The 25718-nt window shown below is 38.4% G+C and overlaps 2 protein-coding genes across 11 annotated transcripts in view; one reads left to right on the forward strand and one right to left on the reverse strand.

Moving 5' to 3' along the window:
* Positions 1-16470, reverse strand: part of LOC135207191 (transmembrane protease serine 9-like) — a 32144-nt gene extending 15674 nt beyond the window's left edge. Inside the window, exons 1-15 of the mRNA XM_064238761.1 lie at positions 16343-16470; positions 15701-16045; positions 14073-14213; positions 12326-12438; positions 10858-11003; positions 10521-10639; positions 10092-10127; positions 9629-9806; positions 8310-8394; positions 7142-7239; positions 6407-6492; positions 5429-5568; positions 4785-4908; positions 4329-4478; positions 1627-1789 (exon numbers count right to left, since the gene is read on the reverse strand). Of these exons, the coding sequence (XP_064094831.1) occupies positions 1627-1789; positions 4329-4478; positions 4785-4908; positions 5429-5568; positions 6407-6492; positions 7142-7239; positions 8310-8394; positions 9629-9806; positions 10092-10127; positions 10521-10639; positions 10858-11003; positions 12326-12438; positions 14073-14213; positions 15701-16037 (1916 nt within the window). The 5' untranslated portion in view covers positions 16038-16045; positions 16343-16470. The remainder of the gene's footprint in view (positions 1-1626; positions 1790-4328; positions 4479-4784; positions 4909-5428; positions 5569-6406; positions 6493-7141; positions 7240-8309; positions 8395-9628; positions 9807-10091; positions 10128-10520; positions 10640-10857; positions 11004-12325; positions 12439-14072; positions 14214-15700; positions 16046-16342) is intronic.
* An 8323-nt stretch (positions 16471-24793) lies between these two features.
* LOC135207203 (differentially expressed in FDCP 8 homolog A-like) overlaps positions 24794-25718 on the forward strand; it is a 227670-nt gene continuing 226745 nt past the window's right edge. For 9 of the 10 annotated variants that reach the window (XR_010312928.1, XM_064238792.1, XM_064238799.1 and 6 more), the window contains exon 1: positions 24794-24945. The gene's annotated coding sequence lies outside the window, so the exon portion shown is untranslated. Of the gene's footprint in view, positions 24946-25418; positions 25576-25718 lie in introns of all 10 variants that reach the window. The other variant, XM_064238793.1, reaches the window with a different exon arrangement.

The following is a 25718-nucleotide window of genomic DNA, read 5'->3' on the forward strand; positions in this document are numbered from 1 at the left end:
CGAAATACGAGACACAGCTTTTCTATATCTCTAGAAAATAATGGGGCATAAGGTAGGACAGATAAAACAATAGACCTATGAGGACCAATTTCTAAAACTTGAGCGAGACTTGCAAATTATACGTAAAATTGGCTAACAGGAGTAAAATTATGTTTACCTACAATACTCAGAGGCCCTAAAACTACGGAAAAGCTACAAAATTCTCTCATTAAGGTTAGTTTTCAGAGCTTGTCCTGTTGTTGTGAAGGACTTTTCACCGAGTAGAAATAACAACCAAAAAATCATCAGTTCCTCATTGTTATACTTGTAGCAATTAACCTTTTATGATTCATGAAAAATTGATCGACACACGAAACAACAGAACTGCTTTTTTAAATGGAAAGAAAGTGGTTCGTTACAGGTTTATTTTCAACGAAATGGCAGAATTTTTATAACAAAGTTATTCTTGTTAAAAAAAATGGGATAAAAATCGAGCATGCATTGCAAGAAAAAAAAATAAATAAAAAAATAAAAAAATCTAGTAAATGCACATTACAAAATCTATAAAATTAATCCCTTGAAGTCCGACATTTATATATGCAAATAAACAGAAGTAAAAACGATACAACTTCCACAATGGCAAATGTACATATAATAATAATAATAATAATAATAATAATAATAATAATAATTTCTTCAAAACTCTTGACCTGTGTTATCTTAACTACTTCCTCTTCAGTCTTATGCCTTTGGCTAAAGGCAGTGGCAAAGCCTTAAGTTCCCTTAAAGCAGTGGTTCGGAGGTTCTCAACCTTGTGGGGTGGGGGAAGTGGAGCTATATCCAGGAGAGTCTTGAGCCTCAGGGAAAAAATGTAAAATTCTCTAATTATATTCGTTATTCTCTTAACAAGAGTGGGGATAATAACGTTAGTTTCCTATGGTCTACTACTAGTCCACTACTCAAGTTAGACACTCGTTAGGCCTACCATGTTTTGTAATTATTGACCTCCTTCCCTATCTCTCGAAGCCCCTTCTCTTTCTTTCTGTTCTTTTTATTTTCTTTTAAATCTGGGAAGATATTTGACACATATGCAAAGGTGGAAGGAGTAGGACTAACTCTTAGAGGGGGCGTGGTGATAAAAAAAAGTTGAGAACCAATGCCCTAAGGTATAATAAAAAACAGCAAAAGTTTCGGTTGAGAGAGAGAGAGAGAGAGAGAGAGAGAGAGAGAGAGAGAGAGAGAGAGAGAGAGAGAGAGAGAACAAGCCTTCTGAAGCCTTATCCAAAACATATTGACAGCGCGAATTACAATGCAAGCTGCTGGGAAACATGAGGGTAAATTTTTCGTAAGACATCACCTAGTGAATAGCACTTGGTCTAATAAAAATGACGGTTACTCCTGATAGCACTTGGTCTAATAAAAATGACGGTTACTCCTGATAGCACTTGGTCTAATAAAGATAACGGTTACTCCTGATAGCACTTGTTCTAATAAAGATAACGGTTACTCCACATAGCACTTGGTCTAATAAAGATAACGATTACTCCACAGACTATCTGTTTCTCGACAACCATGCAAATGGGAAGTAAATACAGATGGAAACTCCTACTGAAAGAGTAGTTCTTAAAAAATACAGACATTCCTTACGCTTTCGTGCAATGAGCAGCTGTGAGGACATGGCGCCGCCCGATGATAGAGGCGCCGCAGAAAGGATTCACTCCGCCCACGCGCACCAGCCCAGCTTGCCAAGGGAACTCGTGAACGCCAGCTTCCACTCCGCCCACGATGCGCTGGTAAATCCTCCCGCACCCTGCAAGGGTTGAAACGAAAGAGGATATGAACTATCTAATAAAGGGGTGTGCAAGTTGCAACCTTTTTTCACAAAGGGCCACTAGTCACGACTCTGTCGGTATCGAGGGCCATATAACCTTACTATTTATTGCATGTTATTTACTACGATCGAAGACATTACGTGAGATTGTACTAATAAAGATAGATAATTAGTGTTACTGATTTTATTTAAATTGGGATCACAAAAATAAGAATTGTCTGAAACAAAAGTATTTTCCTTACTAGAAATGAGCAAATGAAAGGCTACCTACCTTATATTAGAATGTACAAACATAACTAATTACTTATTAATTGGTTTAACTGGGATAATTAACATAAGAATTATCAAACACAGACATTTTCCTAACCATTAATGAGCAAATGAAAGGCTACCCTAGTGAGATGGTTGATGTTGCATTTGGGACACCAACTCATCAATATCAGGCTGTATGGATGATGTGGCTACACACAAGGTACATTCCAAATGTTCATCAGTAAGTACAGACCTATACTTGTTTTTAACCACATTCATTTTAGAAAAGAGCTGGTCACAAACATATGTGCTACCAAACACTGCCATCATTTTCCTTGCATGAGCAGAGAGTTTTGGATACACTGTTACTGATACATGCTGTTGTAATGGAAACTAAATTAGTGTTGTCCAGTCCAAACTTCCAATTAATCAAAAATAAATTGAAAATTGTCCGTTGTGGTCCCCTTCATGCTTTGTAGTGAAGCCATTTCCTCTGTAATATTATAGTCATTGTCAACTCCCCTAATATACACAGCCAGTTGTGGAGTGTCTGCGGTGTCACAACTCTCATCCAGAGCAACAGAGTATGAAGAAAAAAGCACTAACTCGCTTGGCAATTGTACTCTCAATATTCCCTGAATGACTGTCTATTCTCCTAGCAACAGTATATCTTGAAAGGCTTGTGTTTTCAACTAGTTTCTTTTTGTCAGGAAACAAATTGTCTGAGGCTACACACAAACATTCTTTAACTACCTCACCATCAGAATAGGGCTTGAGTCTTTTTGCAAGGATTTGATTAATCAAAAACTTGTTTTGAAAGATGCATCGTATTCCTTAAGTTTCTTTGTAAACATTGACTGTTGACCTTTAAGAGATTTCTGCAAGAATGATATTTTTTTCTTTGAGTGCTTCACCTGTCGTATTTTCATATTCTTTGTGCTTTGTGATGTAGTGTCTTTTGATGTTATATTCTTTTAAAACAGAAATGGATTCATGGCACACAAGGCACAATGCTTTCCACCCTGACTGCATGCATAAATACTGCTCAGTCCATTTCTCTTGAAAACTCCAGTTTTCCTCTGAAATCTTGCGTTTTTTACTCGTAGAAGCCATTATTAGTACAATAAGATCTCTTCTGCTGAGCAAAATATATAGAATACCGGGAATCACAAATCAACCACAACAAATGAAGCAACTGATTTCACCACATTTGTCTGAGATAAACTGAGAACTATAATAATTCCTGTACGGCTGTACTGCATAGCATATCAGAGAGTAAAAACTGTAAACATCCAACCTTAAAAATAATGATCGGTTCGGTGTTTACAATGGTCTTAAAAGGGGTTACGGATAACGATGACCCCTCGTACCATCGGTTATTGAGGAAGGGTAGTTGATGAAAACACAAGAGAGAGAGAGAGAGATGCCGCACTATTGCTTATTTATTTTTAGGAGAAAGGGCCGCAATGAAAGCCTTTGAGGGCCGCATGTCTTTGCAAAATAACTTCATAACACTCAAAGGAACTTCAGGTTACAATGGTGAACTTCGAGAGATATCCTACCCATGCTCAAAACCTATTCTTGGTAGATTTAGTACCACTGGTGTTTTGAAGGGTAGTGTTCTGTAACCTAGTTTCCTCATGTTCTGTAAGTGCCATAGGACATATGCTTTTCAGGGAAAGTACAGTGTTGTTCAGGGAAATAATTTTCCTGCTTTCACAATGAATGATATTCTGGTTCATACTTTTAGACAGGGTAGTTTTTGGAGATTTTTTTGTCGCTTTCTTGCTGTTATTTGTCATCACAGTGCAAAAGTAAGACCGGGCCAATAGCTGCCATTTCAAGGAGAAGTATACACTAATAAGAAATATGTCAGATATATAGTTGCTGGAGCATACATGGCTCAGATCCAGGTAAAACCAATAAAGCCAATATATATCTGGAAGGTAGAGCCTCCGTCAGCGATTCGGCCATCGTCGTCGCTTCAGTGCCAGGCACATATTATGTTTTTAACAATTATTTAAGACAACAGTCTCAGAATCTAAAATTAAAAGCTTTACTGGACTTATCTCTTCCATAGTGCGTTCTGGGTTCTCGGTATTGGTACCTACAACTGAAATTATTTGCTCAAATCTAAGCTCCTATAGCGTGACGATTCTGAATTCACTGCCCCCAGACGAGATTTAATTTAAAGATTTTCTGTTGATAACCTATCATTCCTCTAAAAGATTTCATTTTACTACAAAATTACGTCTGCTTTACTTACGACATTTCTTCTGCAGCTGGCTGAGAGATATTGTGGCTGATGTTGTCGACACGGTTGTTGTTGATGTTGTGGATGGTGTTGTAGAATTAGCCTCAGTAGAAAAATCACAGTCCGATTTGTCGATGAAGGATTTTATCCAGGGCACGAATTCTAGGAGCCAAAGAAAAAAAAGAAACATTATCTTATTTTATTAGAAACGTTTTAATACTTTTTTCTACTTTTTGTTAATTTATTTTTTTCTAAATAAGTGAGATCGCTTCTTTCTGTATTACCCTTTACCTTCTCTTACTTCTTAATGGGCAACATATTCTTTGGAAGCTTGAATTTCAAGTTAGTGGCCCCTTTGGTAGGCTTGTTCCATATGAATAGGGTTCATCTTCTGAATAATAATAATAATAATAATAATAATAATAATAATAATAATAATAGATCGACCACTGATATACACCGACTTACTTTTAACGGATGCGTAGACACCTGGGAATCCGGGTCGACCACATCCATGTCCCCATGATACCACTCCCAAAATCTCCCATTTTCCATTGGGTCCCAGCCACATCAAGCCTCCTCCGCTGTCACCCTGAAAATAACGAGAATGAGTTTTTATTTTCAACTTACTAAAAAAGAAAACCTCCCATTGCGGTGCTCGAGCAGAGCTCTGTTTTCAAGTGTCAGATTTGTTTCACTTGGCCTCACAACGAAAATATTGCTAATTAAAATAGTTTTGGCAATCTTCAATTACTTCATGAAATTATTCCTCTGTGACTGGTACAGAATTTCTGTACCTATGCCTCAGAGAGAATGGAGAAGAAAAATTATACCACAAATACTTCAGGAACTAATAATAATAATGAGTCTCGTTCTTTTAGGATAAAGGTCTTATCCTAAAAGAACGTAATCGTTCTTCATAATCTTCATTCACACATTGCAATAATAATAAGAAGAAGAAGAAGAAGAAGAAGAAGAGGAAGAAGAAGAAGAACTGAGAAAAGGAGTTTGATAATTGTGGTAAAAAGAAAAAAAAGTATAGAGTTATAGAGCTTTTAGAGCCAAAGACCATAGTACTACCTCAATATTCATCCAAACCTAGTCTCGCTCACCTTGCAGGTATCCACGAGCCCTCCACCGGCACAGAGCATGGAAGAGGACAGCTTTTCGCCGTAGATTAGCTTGCACGTGCCGTACGGAGCTGTCTCTATTTCGGCCTCGTAGAGGACAGACGACGGTCGTCCATCTAGAACTGACGTGAGCATTTCTTTAGCTACGAAAGAACTTGTACAGGACAAAGTGTAATGTTTCGTTGTAATCTGTAGGGTCTTTGTACAAAACCTGCATTTATGAAGACGTAAGTATTTGCATACATGCTGGCTGTATATAGATAAGATATAGAATTTAGGCCAAAGGCCAACCGCTGGGATCTATGAGATAAATTTAGCTCTTAAACGTTGACAATATAAAGGTATGAAAGGCGTAGCAGGAGGAAAACCTCAAAGCACTTGCTCTATAAAATGAGTCATGAAAGAAAGAGAATATTAACTTAGGTACAGTAATAGGAATGACAGTGGTTGCAGCTATAGGGGTCGAAGGCATGCTGATAAGAACCTTAAGTTATGCCTGCAGTGCACCGCATGAGGTACACTGACGGCACTAACCCTCTACGGGGGTTCCGTATCATATTCAAGATTCATAATTATATTTGTGTCATTCATCTTTATAGCAGAGCAATCGTGCGCATTTTAAAACCTATTCTCATGAACGAAGCAGTCACTAATAAACGTTAAATCGCTCTCATAATAATTACTTTTATTAAATTGGTTTAAATGAGAAACTCAAAAATTATCACCAAATAAAAATTAATAGTATCTATTATTTCAATAGATGAAACCTATTCACATGGAACAAGCACACTAAAGGGGGCATTGGTTTGAAATTCAAGCTTCCAACCCCTAAAGACCCCACACAGCAGCAGTAACTGTGATACAGAGCCAGTGATTCTTCATCTAAGCATGCCATGACACTAACCACTATACCAGTAGACCAGCTGAAGCGTTTATGAAAGCGAAACAGTATAGCCTTACCTTCCTGGAGAAGTCCCCAGCCTGCCACAGTGACACTGTGGCCTTCAGGCACTGCGTTCAGCGATGGGAGGCAGATGGGACCCACCCTGGAATGATCGGAGAAATTATGAGATGCGAGTAGGGTGCCAGGACACTCTAGCCATTACAGTTTACCAGCTGCCAAAGTTTCGAGCTTAAATAAAACACAGAAAAATCAAGTTCCTTTAGCAACAAAGGGAAAAGAAAACTGGAGATAAAGGAAAACGACCGGATAAATAAAACATGAATATAAAGAAATTCTTAGGCCCCGTCCACGCGGTCGACCTTTGGTCGACGAACTTTACCGCAGTTTCTCCGCTTCTGACGTCACATCGAACTAAGTTCGTCGAGCAAAGCTCGGCCGTGTGGACGGGGCCTTAGTTGATCCCTTCTCTCTTTCTGAATAAAAACACGAGTAGAAGTTCTTACTTGTCATCGATGGTCACAGGATAATACAATATAATATAATAATAATGTTAACTGAAAAAGGGTGTTCCATCGTCAGCTCTGAAAAAAGTATCCCAAGACAGTACAAAATTTCGAGAGAATCAAAACACAGTAAATCAACCGAAGAAAGCTGTAGGTAGAGAAAGTAAGGAAAATAATCAGGTAAACAGAAGAATAAAAAAGCAACTCTAGGTAATCCAAGAATAATTGACATTGTTCCGGATTCCTTGACGCTTTCTGAATAACAACACAAACAGCAGCGGTTCTTACTTGCCATCGACAGTCACAGGATAGGCCAAACGCAGTAGAGCGATATCGTTGTTCAGGGTCAGGTTGTCAAAGTCCTCGTGGATGTGCAGGGCAGCAATCTGCATATAAATACCTCCATTCACCATCATAAGTACTGTCTAGGACACGAATGCCACACACAACTATTTTCCTTTCAATTCAAACTTTTCGCATACCTGTTGCATAACAAACTCTTGGTCGACTCGTCCTCTTGCTAGTCTAAACTTGAACGTCATCTCTTTATCAATTCTTCTCTCTCTCTCCCTTACTCTCAGTCAAAACCCTCAAAGACACTTTTCCCAATCTACTAAGTAATGTCATCTCCCCTTTACACTATATAAAAATGATTATTCCTTCAACTCGGCCACACCATCACCAATGCACTATAGTAGATTCACATCAACCGTGCATCTGATGTCGAGGCCAGTCCCTTACGACGCTCCTGATTGGCTGTTGATATGCCAATCACAGGGCTGTAAACTCTTGGTCTCCCTCGAGAGTTCACATGGGTGGGATCTATGTTCCACCTCTCCTGAAAGATATGTCGTTCAAAACTATCCCTCGGGAGAGGTGGAACATACATCCTGCCTATGTGAACTCTCGAGAGAAAGATTTTCCAGACCCGTGACTGGCTCATCAACAGCCAATCAGGAGCGTCGTAAGGGACTGGCCTAGACATCAAATGCATGGTTGATGTGAATCTACTACAGTACTATATTATTTCACCTGAAATTCGGTCAACTCTTCGTTTTTCCATCCTTCACAACCACTAACATTCTAAACCTTTCATTCTCCCCCGTCCATTTTTGCATATCCAGCTCTGCCTTTCTTCTGTCATCAATAATCGACAAATCATAAGAGAGTATAAAGACCATGCAGGTCACCAATGAAAATCATTGGGCCTTTCATGCATAAAATCATAATAATTTCCTAATAGTTTCTCTGGTTAATGAGATTACGGCAAGACTGAAAGTTCCAATGTTTTTATAAAAATTTTGGCTACCGAAAGTTGCCTTTACTTTTGGTTGTTATAAGTGTCATTAAGACCCCCTATACACAAGTGTTTTCAAAATGCTTCCTCGTTTTTACGGCTACTTTGAAGTTTTTTTTTTTTTTTTTTGTCACGGCATCATCATTTTTTTTCACTCACCCTCCGTCTCTGCTGGAAAGTTGTTGGCCTTTCCAAGTCGAATGCACCGAGGATGATCTCGACATCAGCTTCCTCAGACACTATGCTGGAAATAAAATACGTAATTTCAATTCTGAGTTTAATGAACATAAGTATACAGAAAGCATTGTCAGTAAATTTGCTTTCTGTATACTTGATTCTGCCCTGTTTTCTAAGTTTCCGCTCACTGTTACACTTTTTGGTGACCTTACCAGTCAACAGTTTACACTATTCATGAATTACCACTTGATCCTGCCCTCCGAATCTATTGATCCATATTCTCCTGACTATTCTATGTCCTTTGTATGCTATCTAGATTAGCTCTTTCAGAAATGTATTAATATATCTGCACCCTGGCCCCATTGGTCAGTGAAGTTCAGTGGCACTGTAAGTGTTTCAACCCATCCAATTCTTCCGCCCTATTTAGCCAAACACTGGTGGTACATGCAAATGAATACCTTAACCTAGTCCAACCCTGAGGAAAATGTGAAGGGAAGGAGGTGGGACCTAGGTCCGAAACAAATGATCACCGAGACTCTTGAAGGGAGAAACGTTGCAGGCTTCATAGGGAATCTATGCAAGGAAGGACTGGCAAAGATTAGCCTCAAAGCAGTGGAAATGGTCACCAAGCTGGCAATCTCAACACCAGGGGGAATACTCTCTTTCAGCTCAACGGACCAGTGGCTAGTTGACCCCCATAGACAAGAGATTGTAAAGTCCTTGTGGCACGGAGAAAGAGGATCTAGAAAAAGGGTTGTTGGTGGTTCATGAATTACACGATTCCTTGATTATTTCACTCAGTCGATATGATAGTCATTACAGACAGGTGATGTGATAGCCAAAATAAACCTTCAGTCATTAACAAGAAATAACTAGAGCCAAAACAAATGAAAGAACAGGATTTTTCACCTGCTCAAGGAAAGTTTCAAATTATGAAGACCCGAAATGTTGGTAGGCGAGACTAAGGACATTATTTTCCACTAAAAAGCCTCACAGGAATTTGGGAATTCTTCCTATACACTTCTTCATGTTAGCTTTGCGAGTTACCACATTATAAACCAAAACTTAACTTGAAGAAAAGCATTTAGGAACAAAAAAGCATTTGCCCTTTTATTTTCAGAGATTACTTTAGATATTCTAAGATACACTACCACAGCTTTTCAAATATAACTCGATTATCTACCACATAAGGCGATATCTAACAAAGGACCATAAAGGCCTATGAATGTTCTAATCCTTTCAACTTGTTCCACGAAAACATGACTCGATCAGAGAGGGGGAAATTTCCTTTAAAAACTCACAGAGCAGCGCAATGCGCAGCCGTGACAGCCCAGCTGGGATGTATGAGCGATGCACCACAGAAGACTTTGCTGGCTCCCGTGGGCACGAGTCCTCCTACCCAAGGCCAGCGACCAGGTGCGGAGACTAGCCCTCCCACGATGCGTCCATGTGGAGGAGGTCCTGACCCACAAGCAAATTCTGAGGACATATTATGTTGACGTTCAGTCAGTCAAACAGGCAACGACCCTTGATTATTCAACAAATTGGAAGCGGCCACCCAACGTGTTTACATTTTTGCAAAGCTCTGAAGCAATTATTGAGAACTTAAGAAACACATTTATCAAGATATGAAGACAACAATAATGCAATGTCTCTCATGAGCATATCAAATACCAAGATATTGGGTAGTACATGTTCAATATTCTATATATTAGGACTACTTTTTATGAATATTCTTTGTTACACTATGAAGTTAATACGAACCACACGTTGATAAGCCTGTCGTATTAATTTCTTGCTCTGGAAAAGAAATAAAAGATTAAAATGACATAAATACATGAAAAACATCAGCTTCCCTTTGCATTATGTAACGAAATATTTCAACATCGCACAAATACAGTCGGGGATGCATATTCTATTCTGAACTGTAATGAAGTACTGAACCTCCCCTGAAAAAGTGGGACACCATATCTTAAAAACTAAGCATAGAACCTTCTTGAAAATAGTCTCATTACGTTTCCCACACTCAAGTTATCCTAATGGCATTGTTTTCAACCAACCTAACCTAACCCAACACAACCTAACCTAACCTAACCTAGGGGCATGGTAAAAAACCGGGCTAGTGCAACACTAGTATAAATCTCGAGAATTTCCATCAAGGATTTAGCCTCATGACTTCTCAAGTGAACTTACTTATCGGAACAGCACGGACGGAGCACTGGAATCCAGGAGACCTGGCGCGCAGGCGCAGAGTCAGAGCGAAAGCACCTCCCTCAATTGTCACATCCTTTGGACCACTGCTTTCCCAGTACCTGGAGTGGGAGAGGATGGAGACTTGTGGTGATCATCATCAAAGAGGTTACCATTCAATGAATTAAAGCTCTATCTGTTTGTGATACGGACAGCATAAAGATAACACTGACATCACATATCACACTACATTGGCTATTAAAGAAACTTTTAAAAGTGTGAATTTCTTCGAACACATGTGCAGGGCCTTAGCGCTTTCTAATTGCAATGGCAACCTCACCTTTCAATTACTTTCCCCGAACGGTCGCGCAGCACAAGGAAGTTTGTTGCATAGCAGCGTCTCCTCCTCCGTTGAGATCCCTTCTTGCAGGAGGGAAGCTGGAAGTCATGGCAGCTCAGCTGGAACTCGGTGTCTTCCGTGGTGGCCTGGAAACCGCGAAGACTATATGTTACAGCGTCTAGGAAATCTGTCTTCACTGATAGCATTCATAGGAAACTTAAGCCACTACTGTTGAGGCAAGGATGCAAACATTCGCAGAATTAGAATTTATTCAGTCAGTGATCACAAACTCTTATTCACAGCAAGAGTTCCGCTTACTAACTCTTGGTGTATTTACATCTGCAGGCTTGCAGACTTTGACAATTTTGGAGAGGACACAGGTTCTCAGTCGATAAATATCATCCTTACAGCTTGTCTACAATGTCTTTTAGTAATTTACAACACCTTTAGTTCCTATGACTGTGCTGATTGAGGTTTTTGTGACGGACTTTCAAAAGTGTCCATAGTTCTCAGATTCAATTGCAACCTGGGACAACGACCAGCCTCAAATCAAAAGGCCAAAAATAGAGGGCTCTGGAATAAAGGGCTTCTATCTCATGCAGGATGATAAAGAATGTAATTTTCCTTTTCAGTTGGCCAGTAAAAGTTGAACATTGTATTGTTCATATGTCAGCTTGCTTGAAATAGTTGAAGTAATATGGTGTTTTTACGTTGCGTGGAACCAGTGGTTATTCAGCAACGGGACCAACGGCTTTACGTGACTTTCGAACCACGTCGAGAGTGAACTGCTATCACCAGAAATATACATCTCTGACCACTCAATGGAATGCCCAAGAATCAAACTCGCGTCCACAGAGGTGGCACGCAAACACCATACCAACCACACCACTGAGGCGCTCTTGAAATAGTTAATGCAAAGAATATCTACAACAAATAATTAAGTACACTGTGAGGGCCATATATGATGTAGATACGAAAAGTACAATATTCAACCCTTACCTCAGCCAGCAGAGACCAGAGAAACCAGAATTGCTGTAGCTAATTGAAAGACACAGAGGCTGATTGTGTAAAATAAGAACTTCTATCCTGATCGAGCTGCACAATACCTAGATTCACTTCAGCCGTGCAACTGATGTCTAGGCAGATCCCTTACGAAGCTCCTGATTAGCTGTTGATAAACCAATCACAGGGCTGGAAACTCTCAGTCTCGAGAGAGGGTTCACACAGCCAGGATGTATGTTCCACTTCTCCTGAGGGATACTTTTGAAAGACGTATCCCTCAGGCGAGTTGGAACCTACATCCTACCTATGTGAACTCCCTCGAGAGACAGAGTTTCCATCCCAGTGATTGGCTTATCAACAGCCAATCAAGAGTGTCGTAAGGGACTGGCCTAGACATCAGATACACGGCTGATGTAAATCTAATACATCAAGCATGACAGAAGAGTGAAATGTTCGATTCGCTCACCTTGAATATCCAGTAGCAACCTCTGTACCAACGAGGGTAAGATTCTGGATAATTTTTCGTCTGAATCTGAACGGATGTCCCTGGTTGCATAAGATGCCTTCCACACCCAACACCTGGAAATTAATTGGGAAAAAATTTCATCTGGTAAAAATAAAAATCCAGGATTTGACGTAACTGAAGCATAGATATTTATCTATCAGTTTCTTGCATTGCAATGAATACAAATCTAATGGAATGAAGCCGATTTGCACAATGATTTAAGATACTTTATCTCGAAGCATTAAGGATCTACTTATGACTTATTTGTTACAGCATTGATATGACCGGTATTTAAAAAAACTGTTCTTAAGAATATTATCAGCAGAAGTGTGTATGCTTCTGAGATATATGAGTTAAGATAGAAAATACTCAGTATTACCATTCCATCATTAAATACACCTATAGAAAAACCCATACCTATAAATGTACTTATTTGCTTATATATCTGACGAGAGCAGAACTATGACAACATAAGAAGAAACAGGGAAGGTATAATCTCGCCATATCATTTATAAATAAAAATCTAAGCACTGTCTTACTTCTACAAAGTAACACCACACAGAAGCAAGGATCCAATCACGTGAAGAACCCTCACCCCAGCAACAGTGAATTAGACGTTCGCAAGATCCTCTGATCCTTATAAAACAACCCTAATAACAAAGACCTTAAGGCAAACTAGTGACTGTGCATCCCAAGCAAAAGGAAATTAAAGAGCCATGACGCATCTAGTATACAGTCAACCAGAATAGAGATATCATAGTCTCAAACCCCCTTGACAGCATTTTCTTCCCAAGAGTAGATTCTTGTCACGGTAAGGGGGAACTGCAATAAAGATTTGACATCTGCATAACTCGACAAGAAAGTCGAGATCTGGGGCAAGCTTCCAAAGAGAAGAAGAAGGTTAGGGATATATAATTTGTAAAGAGTCACTGGCACGCAAATGGCAAACTGATGAAGAGAACAGAGGTGGTAGAGGAACGCTTTTGCATATTTTGACGTGGGAAGCATATGCATAGCCTGTTCCAATATCCAATAAGATATAAAAGGACAGTATAAAACACACACGAATAATATTTAATTACCACAACTCGCAAATATCCAAATTAAACCAGAATTATAGAAACGAAAAGTCCAACTTAACAAAACGAACCATGCCAATAACATGATGGACACAGTATACAAAAGTCAAAATGAACTTACAATAAAAAATAATATATGTGGAAATGGTATGTTGTAGGTAAGGAATCCTTAGGGTGACTAACTCCAACAGCTGTGATTCCATGGATAAACAACGTCTTTGACAAGGTAAAACTACTAATGAAACAATACTATAGAGAACAAATCACACACTAGATGGCTCTGGATTCACATGTACATTTAAGGGAATGAAAAAGCTGTACATTGCTGTACATTAAAAGGATTAAGAATGCTGTGCATTACAGCATTCATAACTAATACCACTGAAGACAAGGAAATGGACACATATGGAACCCCCTAACCTAATAAAAACAGAGCTATCCTATTAAGAAATTCACAGTGAATTAACATCTGAAATGTGAACCGCCTGAGACAGGGTGACTTAATATGGGTAAAATGTGATAAATATCAACTTATGCTCGGTCTTTGGTATATGGATTTATCTTCATTCATATCCGGAGAGAGAGAGAGAGAGAGAGAGAGAGAGAGAGAGAGAGAGAGAGAGACTTACTTTTTGGATTTTCATTGGGAGTAGTGGGTGATCGCTCATTATTGGTGTATTTTCTAATAAGCCTACTCCCTCTATTTGCCAGAGTGGAATCCTTCCTGGGCATTATCCATCCTGTGGCATTAAGACTGCTAGAATCCCTTTCTGGGCATTATTCCATTCCTTTGTCCATTAAGGACTGCTAGAATTCCTTTCTGTGGCAATTATCCATCCTGTGGCATTAAGACTGCTAGAATCCTTTCTGGGCATTATCCATCCTGTGGCATTAAGACTGCTAGAATCCTTTCTGGGCATTATCCATCCTGTGGCATTAAGATGCTAGAACCTCCTGGGAATATATCCATCCTGTGTGGCATTAAGACTGCTAGGATTCCTTTGCTGGGCATTATCAATCCTGTGCATTAAGACTCGAGAATCCTTCCTGGGCATTATCCTCCTGTGCATTAACGACTGCTAGAATCCTTCCTGGCATTCCATCCTGTGGCATTAAACTGCCTAGAATAACCTTTCTGCATTAATCCATCCTGTGCATTAAGACTGCTAGAATCCTTTTCTGGGCATTATCCATCCTGTGGCATTAAGGACTGCAAGAACCTTCCTATTAATCCTTCCTGGGCATTAATCCATCCTGGTGGCAATTAAGAACTGCTAGAACCTTCCTGGGCATTATCCCATCCTGTGGCATTAAAGACTGCTAGAATCCTTCCTTGGGCCATTATCCATCCTGGGTGGCATTAAGACTGCCTAGAATCCTTTCCTGGGCATAATCCATCCTGTGGCATTAAGACTGCTAGAATCCTTCATGGGCATTATCCATCCTGTGGCATTAAGACTGCTAGAGTCCTTCCTGGGCATAATCCATCCTGTGGCATTAAGAATGCTAGAATCCTTCCTGGGCATTATCCATCCTGTGGCATTAAGACTGCTAGAATCCTTCCTGGGCATAATCCATCCTGTGGCATTAAGACTGCTAGAATCCCTTCCTGGCATTATGGCCATCCTGTGGCATTTAAGACTGCTAGAATCCTTCCTGGGCATTATCCATTTCCTGTGGGGCATTAAGACTGCCTAGAATCCTTCCTAGGCATTAGTCCATCCCTGTGCATTAAGACTGCTAGAATAATCCTTCCTGGGCATTATCCATCCTGTTGGGCATTAAGGAATGCTAGAATCCTTCCTGGGCATTATCCATCCTGTGGCATTAGGACTGCTAGAATCCTTCCTGGGCATTATCCATCCTGTGGCATTAAGACTGCTAGAATCCTTCCTGGGCATAATCCATCCTGTGGCATTAAGACTGCTAGAATCCTTCCTAGGCATAATCCATCCTGTGGCATTAAGACTGCTAGAAATCCTTTCTGGCATTATCCATCCTGGGCATTTAAGACCTGTAGAAATCCTTCCTGGGCATTAATCCATCCTGTGGCATTATAAGACTGCTAGAATCCTTCCTGGGCATAATCCATCCTGGTTGGCATTAAGACTGTTTAGAGTCCATCCTGGGGCATTATCCATCCTGTTGGCATTAAGATTAAGACTGCTAGAGTCCCTTCCTGGGCATTATCCATCTGTTGGCATTAAGGACTGCTAGGAATCCTTCCTAGGCATTATCCATCCTGTGGCATTAAGACTGTTAGAGTTCTTCCTGGGCATTATCCATCCTGTGGCATTAAGACTGTTAGAATCCTTCCTGGGCATTATCCATCCTGTGGCATTAAGACTGTTAGAGTCCTTCCTGGGCATTATCCATCCTGTGGCATTAAGACTGTTAGAGTCCTTCCTGGGTATTATCCATCCTGTGGCATTAAGACTTCTAGAATCCTTCCTGGGCATTATCCATCCTGTGGCATTAAGACTGCTAGAATCCTTTCTAGGCATTATCCATCCTGTGGCATTAAGACTGTTAGAATCCTTTCTGGGCATTATCCATCCTGTGGCATTAAGACTGCTAGAATCCTTCCTGGGCATTATCCATCCTGTGGAATTAAGATGGTTAGAATTAGTCCTGGAATGTAATGCTAATATATTCTTGCTAATTTTTCTTCCACTCGAGTTATAATAAGCAGAATTATTTCTAGAGATTCTGAACCCAGTAGAATTTGGCTTGTTTGATACATACCATGAATCTGGCCACCCAGTAGAATTAGGATGGACAGAATTATTCACTTGACAGACAAGTACTACATAGCCTTCGAGAGGTCTCAAAATATACCTAGGCCTTAAAGCGTTTGATGTGCCCCTCTCTACTATATGTTCGACCGCGAGAGACTTACCTTCCTTGTCCTTTGAGTTGCCTCGTAGCCTTTTGAGATGAGATAAAGAGCCGACATTTCCTGTTCCAGGAGGACCAGACCTGGCACTTGGCAATACATCACTTCCAGCCACGGGAATGAAAGCAAAAACTATCTGAAATAAAGACGAAAGGACTTTTTGGACTTTCACTGTATTCAGTGTAATTGCCTTCTTATGAAAATAATACTACCCCTTATAAGAAAACTATTACACGAAAAAAGAAAATTGTGCTGAGTTTTGGAATACCCGAAGCATCAACGAAGTGAACATTAAGAAAGATTATTGCCTGTCATTGTAACTCGAAAATGTCAACAGTAAAATTGGTTAACGATGCATTACTTGAGTACTTTAAGAATGCCTTGATTGTTTACAGTAACACAGATTTCAAACTTATATTTTACCGGTTCATGAGACTATTTATTCGTCATTCATTTATTTCTAGGCTGATATCAATTCACAATTTATGTATACACGATCTGATATACCATAACCATCAAAATATGTGAAAAACTCTCAGTCAAGAGATCAATTGACCCTTAGAACGAAAGTTACCGATGTCAGTCACATCGCACATCCTTAAATGATATTAGATAGACATTTGGATAAATAAATTAGGGAGAAATAAAGCGGTAAATTAACTTCGGGCACCAAAACAGGTAAATCACTGGATGGACGGAGGCAGACTTAACTTACCAGCAGCAGGAACAGAGTCAGAGAGAAGAAGAGGCAGCGGTTACACGCTGTCATCGCGATCAGTGAATGGCTTCAACCTGATCAGCACCAGGAAGTTGTTGGGCTTTTAAGATTTGAGTGGCCCATAATTTGAAGCTACAGGAGGATGACAGCTTTAATTGCATGAAATGACCTCAGCACTGCCACCTAAAAGGGATTAGTTATTTCCATTTCATGGTTTCACGAATGTCTCTTACTTTGGAGTGCTGGGTTTCAAGCCTCGTTTAGAATTACCAGTAATAACTGGCTGGTAATTCCTCTTGGTTTTAGTATTAATAGAACTTTGCATAGGAAATGAAAAAGAGGAAAATGTCCAGATAAAACAGTAATGCCCTTTTTCTTCCATTTGCGTCTTGCAATCATAACTTGACATCTGAGTTTACTATATTTTTCCCCTTCTCATTACGATAGACATCGGAAATATCGTTTCTATTTTCGTCTATATATAAATCAAACTACGATCCTATCTGTTCGAATGAGGGGAGAGGAAAATCATTAATTGGTTCAAGACAGGATGAAATTTATTACTCAGTATTTTCAGACTAATGCATACGAAAATGTATGTATCTAAGATTGTGACAATGGACACACTTTTAGCAGATGATCTGAGAAGGTACTACTACTAAAACGTTTAAAACTCCATCGAGCTAGCTTGTTTCTTGTGAGGGAAGTAATCTATAAATCAAATTCCTGTGCATGTTATTGTAGTCTTATGTCATTCAATGCACTATGTGAATTTTGTAGCAATCTTGTCTTTGAGAGTCAAATGGAAAAAGTAAAGAAATATTAAGAAAGGTGTCTATTCCTTCAGTGAAGCTGGCATATTCACATTCAGGGAACAGGCAAAACTCTATCGATTTTACTAATTTCTTCTTACGAAAACGACGAGATGATTCTAGCTTCTCTTATTTCGAAAAAGGACCCGTTTTATTTCCTTGATCAAACCTTTAAAACAATATTATTTGGCGAGATCAAAACTAATATTCGGATAGTCATATCTTATACTTGGACAACCGTCATACCAATTATCTGTTGTAAATTGCGTCAGATTTATAGACCAAGTTAATTAAGAGCAAGAATTTGCATCACAGTTACGGTGAAGGGGAATGACCATGATTTAGCTCATTACTGTTAATAGCAACAGCGCAGTTCCGCGTGTGTAGTACGGATTGCCAGACCTATAATAAGAGTTGGCTAATTTGCTGATGACAATTTATGTGGACCGGTTTTGGTCGCGTCAGCCGTTAACTTTTAATTCCCTTGATAGTACGTTTGTTACGAAATTGTAAGGATTTTTCTTTTTAGATTATAAGAATTATTCATATATTTTAATACTCTCTTTCTTAGCCCATCGGATTAACGGAATAGTTTGCAAAGTCTGAATTACACAACCTGCATTAAGCCGCAAAGCTTTTTGTTTATTTGTGGTTTGTACGATGTCGTTTTTGCTTAATTCTGATAAATGAACACTAATATTAAAGTGTTAGTTTTCTTATAAACACAAAGATATATTTCCAAGTCCTCCTGAGGTACATGTAGGGAACGAAGGCAATATAAAATGGAACAGTGACAGCATGGGGAAATAATGAATTTTTTTTTTTTTACGTAACTGTTGAACTACAGGGCCGACGAAGAAGAAGAAGAAGAAGAAGAAGAAGAAGAAGAAGAAGAAGAAAAGAATGAAGTGCTAACATTTTTAGACTCAAATGTACTCTGTAAGCAATTTTTTTCTTGCACATATTACGGGTTGTTAAAAAAAAAACGATTTACTATCACGTAAACCATTTTACATTTTTCTTATTCAGTTATCTTTCCCCAATAAAATCCCAGAGCTGCGGCTGCCTAGACGCATAGCCAAGAAAAAGAAAGAAGAAGAAAAAAAAAAAAAACTAACCGGCTGTTCAGTTCGGAATATCGACTTCACCGACAAAGGCGTTAGCTCTTTAAGGATTTGCGTAAATTGTGTTTTCCATTGGAGTTTTATTAATCTAACTATTATTTTTTGTTGCTCCTAAAACCATCGGTATCGAGTAGCTACCCGTCTTAATTTCGTATAGTGGATGGTACTAGGGATGAGCTGCCTTTATCAACACCAAGGCGCCACGTAAGGACTAGGAACGAGCTGCCTTTATCAACACCAAGGCACCACGTACTAGGGAGGAGCTGCCTTTATCAGCACAAAGGCACCACGTAAGGAAGGCAATCATGAAGCTCTTCATCATCGCTCTGTTCTCCTGCGGTTGGACTTCGCGGGGCTGATTATAGGATGGAGGTTGGTCGCAATACGTTTTGGTGCTAATGTTTTGCAATTTTCATAACGTGGCTGAAAGTTTCATGGGCCGCGGCAGAGAGTTTAATGGACTGTGGCACATTTACTTTTTTTTTTTTTTAAATATCCTCTCCTTAATAATACGAAAGGGATCCAGTCCCAACTCGAACTATTTTACTCCATACTTGTTCGTATTTTCGTCTCTTTGTCGAATCCAGATCCGTTGGATATTCAGAGAGAGAGAGAGAGAGAGAGAGAGAGAGAGAGAGAGAGAGAGAGAGAGAGAGAGAGAGAGCAAGCACCATCCTACTACCATCTGGTTTAGGAATCTCCTCCGAAATACCAGAATCAACGTGAATCATTTTAATCCAAATTTCATTCAAGCCTAATCAATGTAATTTTAACTACAAAATAATAAGCTTTACATTTATAATTGTTTGGAGAATTTTAGATATGGGTTGTAGTGTTTCGTATTTGTGCGAGATAACGATTGGAAATTGATAGCACTTGGTTTTGTGTTTGGTGTCACGGAAATTAGCAGCATTATTATTCTTTTAGTGCTTCTCTGCACTACAAGTTTTCAACTCCACGAAAAAGAGAGAGGCATGAACTAGGATAACTGAAACATTTAACAGCTGTTAACTGCGGGTGCATCCTTATTAACGTTTCGTTACCATTTTATATTATATATGTATAATATATATATATATATATATATTATATATATATATATATATATATAAAATGGTAATTAAATGTTGATAAGAATGCACCCAGCAATTTACAGTTAACGTTTTCAGTTATCTTATCCTAGTTCATGCCTCTCTCTGTTTCGTGGAGTTGAAAACTTTTAGTACTGTGAACTTGTCAATCCCTATTCTTATATATATTATATATATATATATATATATATATATATATATATAGAATATATATATATATATATAATATATATATAATATTATATGGACTCGGTAAAAATGTTCTGTAACAACAGAATTCCATCTAATAAAAGGAGCCCATAAAAACACCAAAATGTAGAGAGAAAAGTACTATATTTCAGAGACTGCTGTCTCTCTTCTTCAGGTATATGAATGAGAAAAGTTTACAGAAAAGGTGGTATTTATACCAAGAGATTCGTCCACAGTAAGCCAATTTAGGTCACCCCGCTGATAATCTTCCTTTAATCTTCTTAAGCGTTGGTTGAATGAACACTGCGTCGACGATATCTGATATCCAATTCCTTTTGAGATGTTCATTACCTGCTTCTCTTTTATTAAGGCCGATTCCATCATTTGACTCTTGTACCGGCAGTTGCTGCTATAAATTACACGTGACATATTCCAGTTTATTCTATGGTTATGTTCGTTTATATGGTTGAAAATAGCCGAGTTCTGTTGTCCATACCTGACTGACCGTTTGTGTTGTATTAATCTCTGGGGAAGTGATTTACCTGTAAATCCGATGTAAGATTGGTCACAGTCCTGGCATGGGATCTCATATACCCCAGAGTCTTTGGGAGATGTCTTTTGTTGGACGTTAATCAGGGATTTGGCTAAGGTATTTGGGTAGTAAATGCAAAAGGGTTGGATTTCCCAAGGGTGTGAGTTACTCTCTTAATCGTCTCCAGGTGGGGAATTTTTATTTTATTGTTGGGTGTGTCTCTGTCTTGTCTTTAGGGGGTTGATAGAAAATTACGTTGCTTTTTGAATTGCTTTCTCAATTATATGGTCAGGATACTTTAAAGATGAAAGTTGCTTGCGAATTAGTTCAAATTCTTTTTCCAGGAAATCTGGGGAACAAATTCGTAAGGCTCTTAAGAATAGGTTGCTAGCTACACCTATCTTGATAGTATTGTCATGATAGCTAAAGTAGTGAATATATGAAAGTGAGAATACAAATTTACCATATACGGAAAACCAACGTTCTCACTTTCATATATTCACTACTTTAGCTATCATGACAATACTATCAAGATAGGTGTAGCTAGCAACCTATTCTTAAGAGCCTTAACGAATGTTCCCCAGATTTCCTGGAAAAAGAATTTGAACTAATTCGCAAGCAACTTTCATCTTTAAAGTATCCTGACCATATAATTGAGAAAGCAATTCAAAAAGCAAACGTAATTTTCTACTGACCCCCTAAAGACAAGACCAGAGACACACCCAACAATAAAATAAAAATTCCCCACCTGGAGACGATTTAAGAGAGTAACTCACACCCTTGGGAAATCCAACCCTTTTGCATTTACCTACCCAAATACCTTAGCCAAATCCCTGATTAACGTCCAACAAAAGACATCTCCCAAAGACTCTGGGGTATATGAGATCCCATGCCAGGACTGTGACCAATCTTACATCGGATTTACAGGTAAATCACTTCCCCAGAGATTAATACAACACAAACGGTCAGTTAGGTATGGACAACAGAACTCGGCTATTTTCAACCTATTAAACGAACATAACCATAGAATAAACTGGAATATGTCACGTGTAATTTATAGCAGCAACTGCCGGTACAAGAGTCAAATGATGGAATCGGCCTTAATAAAAGAGAAGCAGGTAATGAACATCTCAAAAGGGAATTGGATATCAGATATCGTCGACGCATTGTTCATTCAACCAATGCTTAAGAAGATTAAAGGAAGATTATCAGCGGGGGTGACCTAAATTGGCTTACTTTGGTGGACGAATCTCTTGGTATAAATACCACCTTTTCTGTAAACTTTTTCTCATTCATATACCTGAAGAGAGAGACAGCAGTCTCTGAAATATAGTACTTTTCTCTCTACATTTTGGTGTTTTTATGGCTCCTTTTATTATATATATATATATATATATATATATATATATATATATATATATATATATATATATATATATATATATACATACACGAATAGGGAAGACAAGAGGTAAGGCGCTGAAAAAGAAAAAACAAAAGGGTGAGAAACGAGGAATAAGGTATGTGGATGATATTTTCTGTATTTGGCCAGTTCACGAAAATCTCCAGGAATTCCTTAATAATCTCAATAATTTAGTGCCTTCTATAAAATTTACTGTAGAGGAAGAAATAAATTGTAATTTGAATATTCTTGATGTATCTGTCCATAGAAATTATAGAATTTTCACCTTTTCAGTCTTTCGGAAATCAACTAACATTGCCTCTTTTGTTCATTACTACTCCAATCACCATCAAAATGTTAAATTCTCTGTTTTTTTCTGGGATGTTCCTAAGGGCTTTACGTGTCTGTAGCCCACAGTTTATTGACGCTGAGATTAAAACTATTTATGATATTGCATTGAAACTTAAATACCCAAGGACTTTTGTAGATGTGGCATGGAAAAGAGCTAGAAAAACATTTTATTTAATTAATGACAAACTTGAATTTAGTAAGCATAACATTCTAAAATTACCCTATGATTGAAGGTTTTTAGATATTCCTAGAATCTTTAGGCTTTTTAACATAAATGTTGTTTTCAGTAATATTAATGTCAAGAGTTTAGTATACAAAATTCTCCTAAAGATCTTCCAGGCTGCATATATGAAATTCCTTGCAAAAAGCGTGATAATGTCTATTACGGACAAACCGGTAGATCTCTTTCACACTGTCTTAAACAGCACCAGTATTCTGTGAGAACTGGGCAAATATCGAATGCATTATTCGTACATATGAGGGATTTAGACCATCCTATTAACTGGAGTCAAGCAAGAGCCTTAATCCCATGTAATGCCACAGTTAACAGGAATATCATTGAATCTTGTTTCATCAATTCACACCATGGAAATGTTCTAAATTTAAGTCTTGGTTTATTTAAACTTGATGCCTTCATAATGAAAAAAGTTATAGATAAATATAAGCAACAAAATTAATATATTCAGTTTTTACATGTTTTGGACTGTACGGATACTTTGTAGTTTCTGTTAGGGTTAAATCTATGTTTAGGTTTGTGACCGTGTGATATCCGATAATCCTGGATTATCTCTTTAATTTTTACCCTTTTGACAATTAACCATCTGGTATTCTTGATCTTGTTGTTTACCTGATAACTTTCTCTCCAACTGTATTTCAATCGTTCCTTGACAATGTCTTAGTAAAGACGAAAGCGCTTGGATTTCTGACTATCATTTTCCTGTGGTATTCGCTTATTTAATGAAGTCCACGTGCATCTACTGTGATTTTTAAGCATATATATATATATATATATATATATATATATATATATATATATATATATATATATATATATATAATGGTAACTATAGTGCGTTTACTTTTCTAAGATCGCTGTGGTGTGGCTTGTACAGATATCATACGTTGCCAATTTTCATGTTATGGTAATCATATTAGCTTCATGGAGTCTACTGAAACAGTTTTCATTTCCTGAAATGTGATTCTTTGTTTGCATCAGATATTTTGAATATATCTTATTTCGTATATTCTTCGTTAAAACCTCAGTTTCATTAATGAAAATGAAGATATGGCATATTTTTTCCGCGGCGATGCCAGATCTGAGTTCAGGGGCCCAATGGTTTTTAAGAGGATTTAAAAGGTCATGGTCAATATCATTAAAGGATACTCGCACTCGATCATCCACTGTGAAAAGTATGGACAGCCCGGCCCATGTGACTCCCGTAAACGACTTCACCCACCACCTGAGGCCAAGGAAATAGTCTATAATTTCCTGAAATACTTCATTTTATATAAAAAAAAAAAATCTTGAAGGTCCTGTAACTGATGTTTCATGGTGGAATCTCCAGTGTTTCAAAAAAGAAAAGAGAAAGTGAGTCCTGTGACTGACTTGGATGATTTTGATAAAAATGTTATGCAGAGAAGGAATGATTGGTTGTCTTTTCCAAGGGCATAATAGATCGATTGACATGAATTTATGTTTCAAGTCCAAACACCGGAGCCTGCAGGCCACTCAGCGCATCTGTAATTATAGAAAGAGAAAGAAGGAATAGCTAAATAGAATCGGGAATATATAAAAAAAAAAAAAACATAACAGGGAAGAAGCAAACCCTTTCCCTCGACTTCCAAGGTCTAAAGCGAATCCACCTAAGAACTATTATATCTGCGGGAAGCATTTAATGGGACTTACATACCCGTAAATATGACAACTCAGCCTTTTCTACCTGGCCCCACCCGAGCGATCTTAGAAAAGTAAACGCACTATAAATGTTAATAGCAATGCACCCAGCAGTTAACAGTTGTTAAAGGTTTCAGTCATCTTAGTTCCTGCTCCTCTGTGATGTGAAGTTGAAAACTTTTAGTTCTGTGGCATTGTCAATCCCTATTCGTATATATATATATATATATATATATATATATATATATATATATATATATATATATGAATAGAGAAGACAAGAGGCAAGGCGCTAAAAAAAGGTGAGAAACGAGGAATAAGGAAGGAACGTAGGAGGAGGAGCCGTTGCAAAGGCAACGATCCGAACTTCCGAAGTGAAGTGAACTGAACCAAACCAGCTGACAGACATTGCGACCCCAAAAGAAGTATTTTATTTATATGTAACAGTTGACAATTAACAAATAGTCCTCGAGAGTTTTCAAGTCATAAACAGGTAAAATGAGGAATGGGGTAGATCTGTTTAACTGAATAGAATTTATTTGTAATTTACTATTTATTTTGGTGCATTTGATCGAAGTGGTTAAGTAAAGCTCCTGTTTACGTGGGTGGCTGATGTTTGTGAGACGTCAGCTGATTTATCGTAGTAGACAAATTTATAACTTCTGCTTATGTTACTGTTTCACATTTTGTCCATAATTACATAGATTTCTGTAGCCTATGCATAGGTGACGCTACCTACCTAGGCTAATTACCTACATGTTTTTTTGTAGCCTATGCTTAGGGGTCAGGCCTAGCCCCTAATGCCTTGTTTACTGTTAGCTAAACTTAACTTGTTAGTTACGCCGTGGATATGGAACCAGCACCCGGTTTCCAACTTTCCAAAGCAGCTAGGGTAAATGACTGAGAGGCGACATACCCTGCGGCCGCTTCCTGGAAAAGGTCTTGAATCATGCCATTATTTTGTAGGGTAAACAACCCCATGGCCTGGATCAACTCAACGATGATCACAGCATGCCACCCTCCGATAAAGTACTTATAACACGTCCTTACACCGGAGATGGGCATCAGTCGCGACTTCTTGTTGGTGAGAGACGGAGCTAAAGACCTCTACTCTCCTTTCGAAGTAAGTATTTCTCCAAAGTTAGAATTAAGGCCAAATTTAAAGCATTAAAACAGAGGGTAGTGAAAAGGGTGTCCAAAGCAGTGCAAATCTCACCAAAACGCTTTAAAATTTTACTTACGCTTAAATATTTTAGAAGATTGACG

Source organism: Macrobrachium nipponense, chromosome 32 (assembly GCF_015104395.2).
Source record: "Macrobrachium nipponense isolate FS-2020 chromosome 32, ASM1510439v2, whole genome shotgun sequence".
Lineage (NCBI taxonomy): Eukaryota > Metazoa > Arthropoda > Malacostraca > Decapoda > Palaemonidae > Macrobrachium > Macrobrachium nipponense.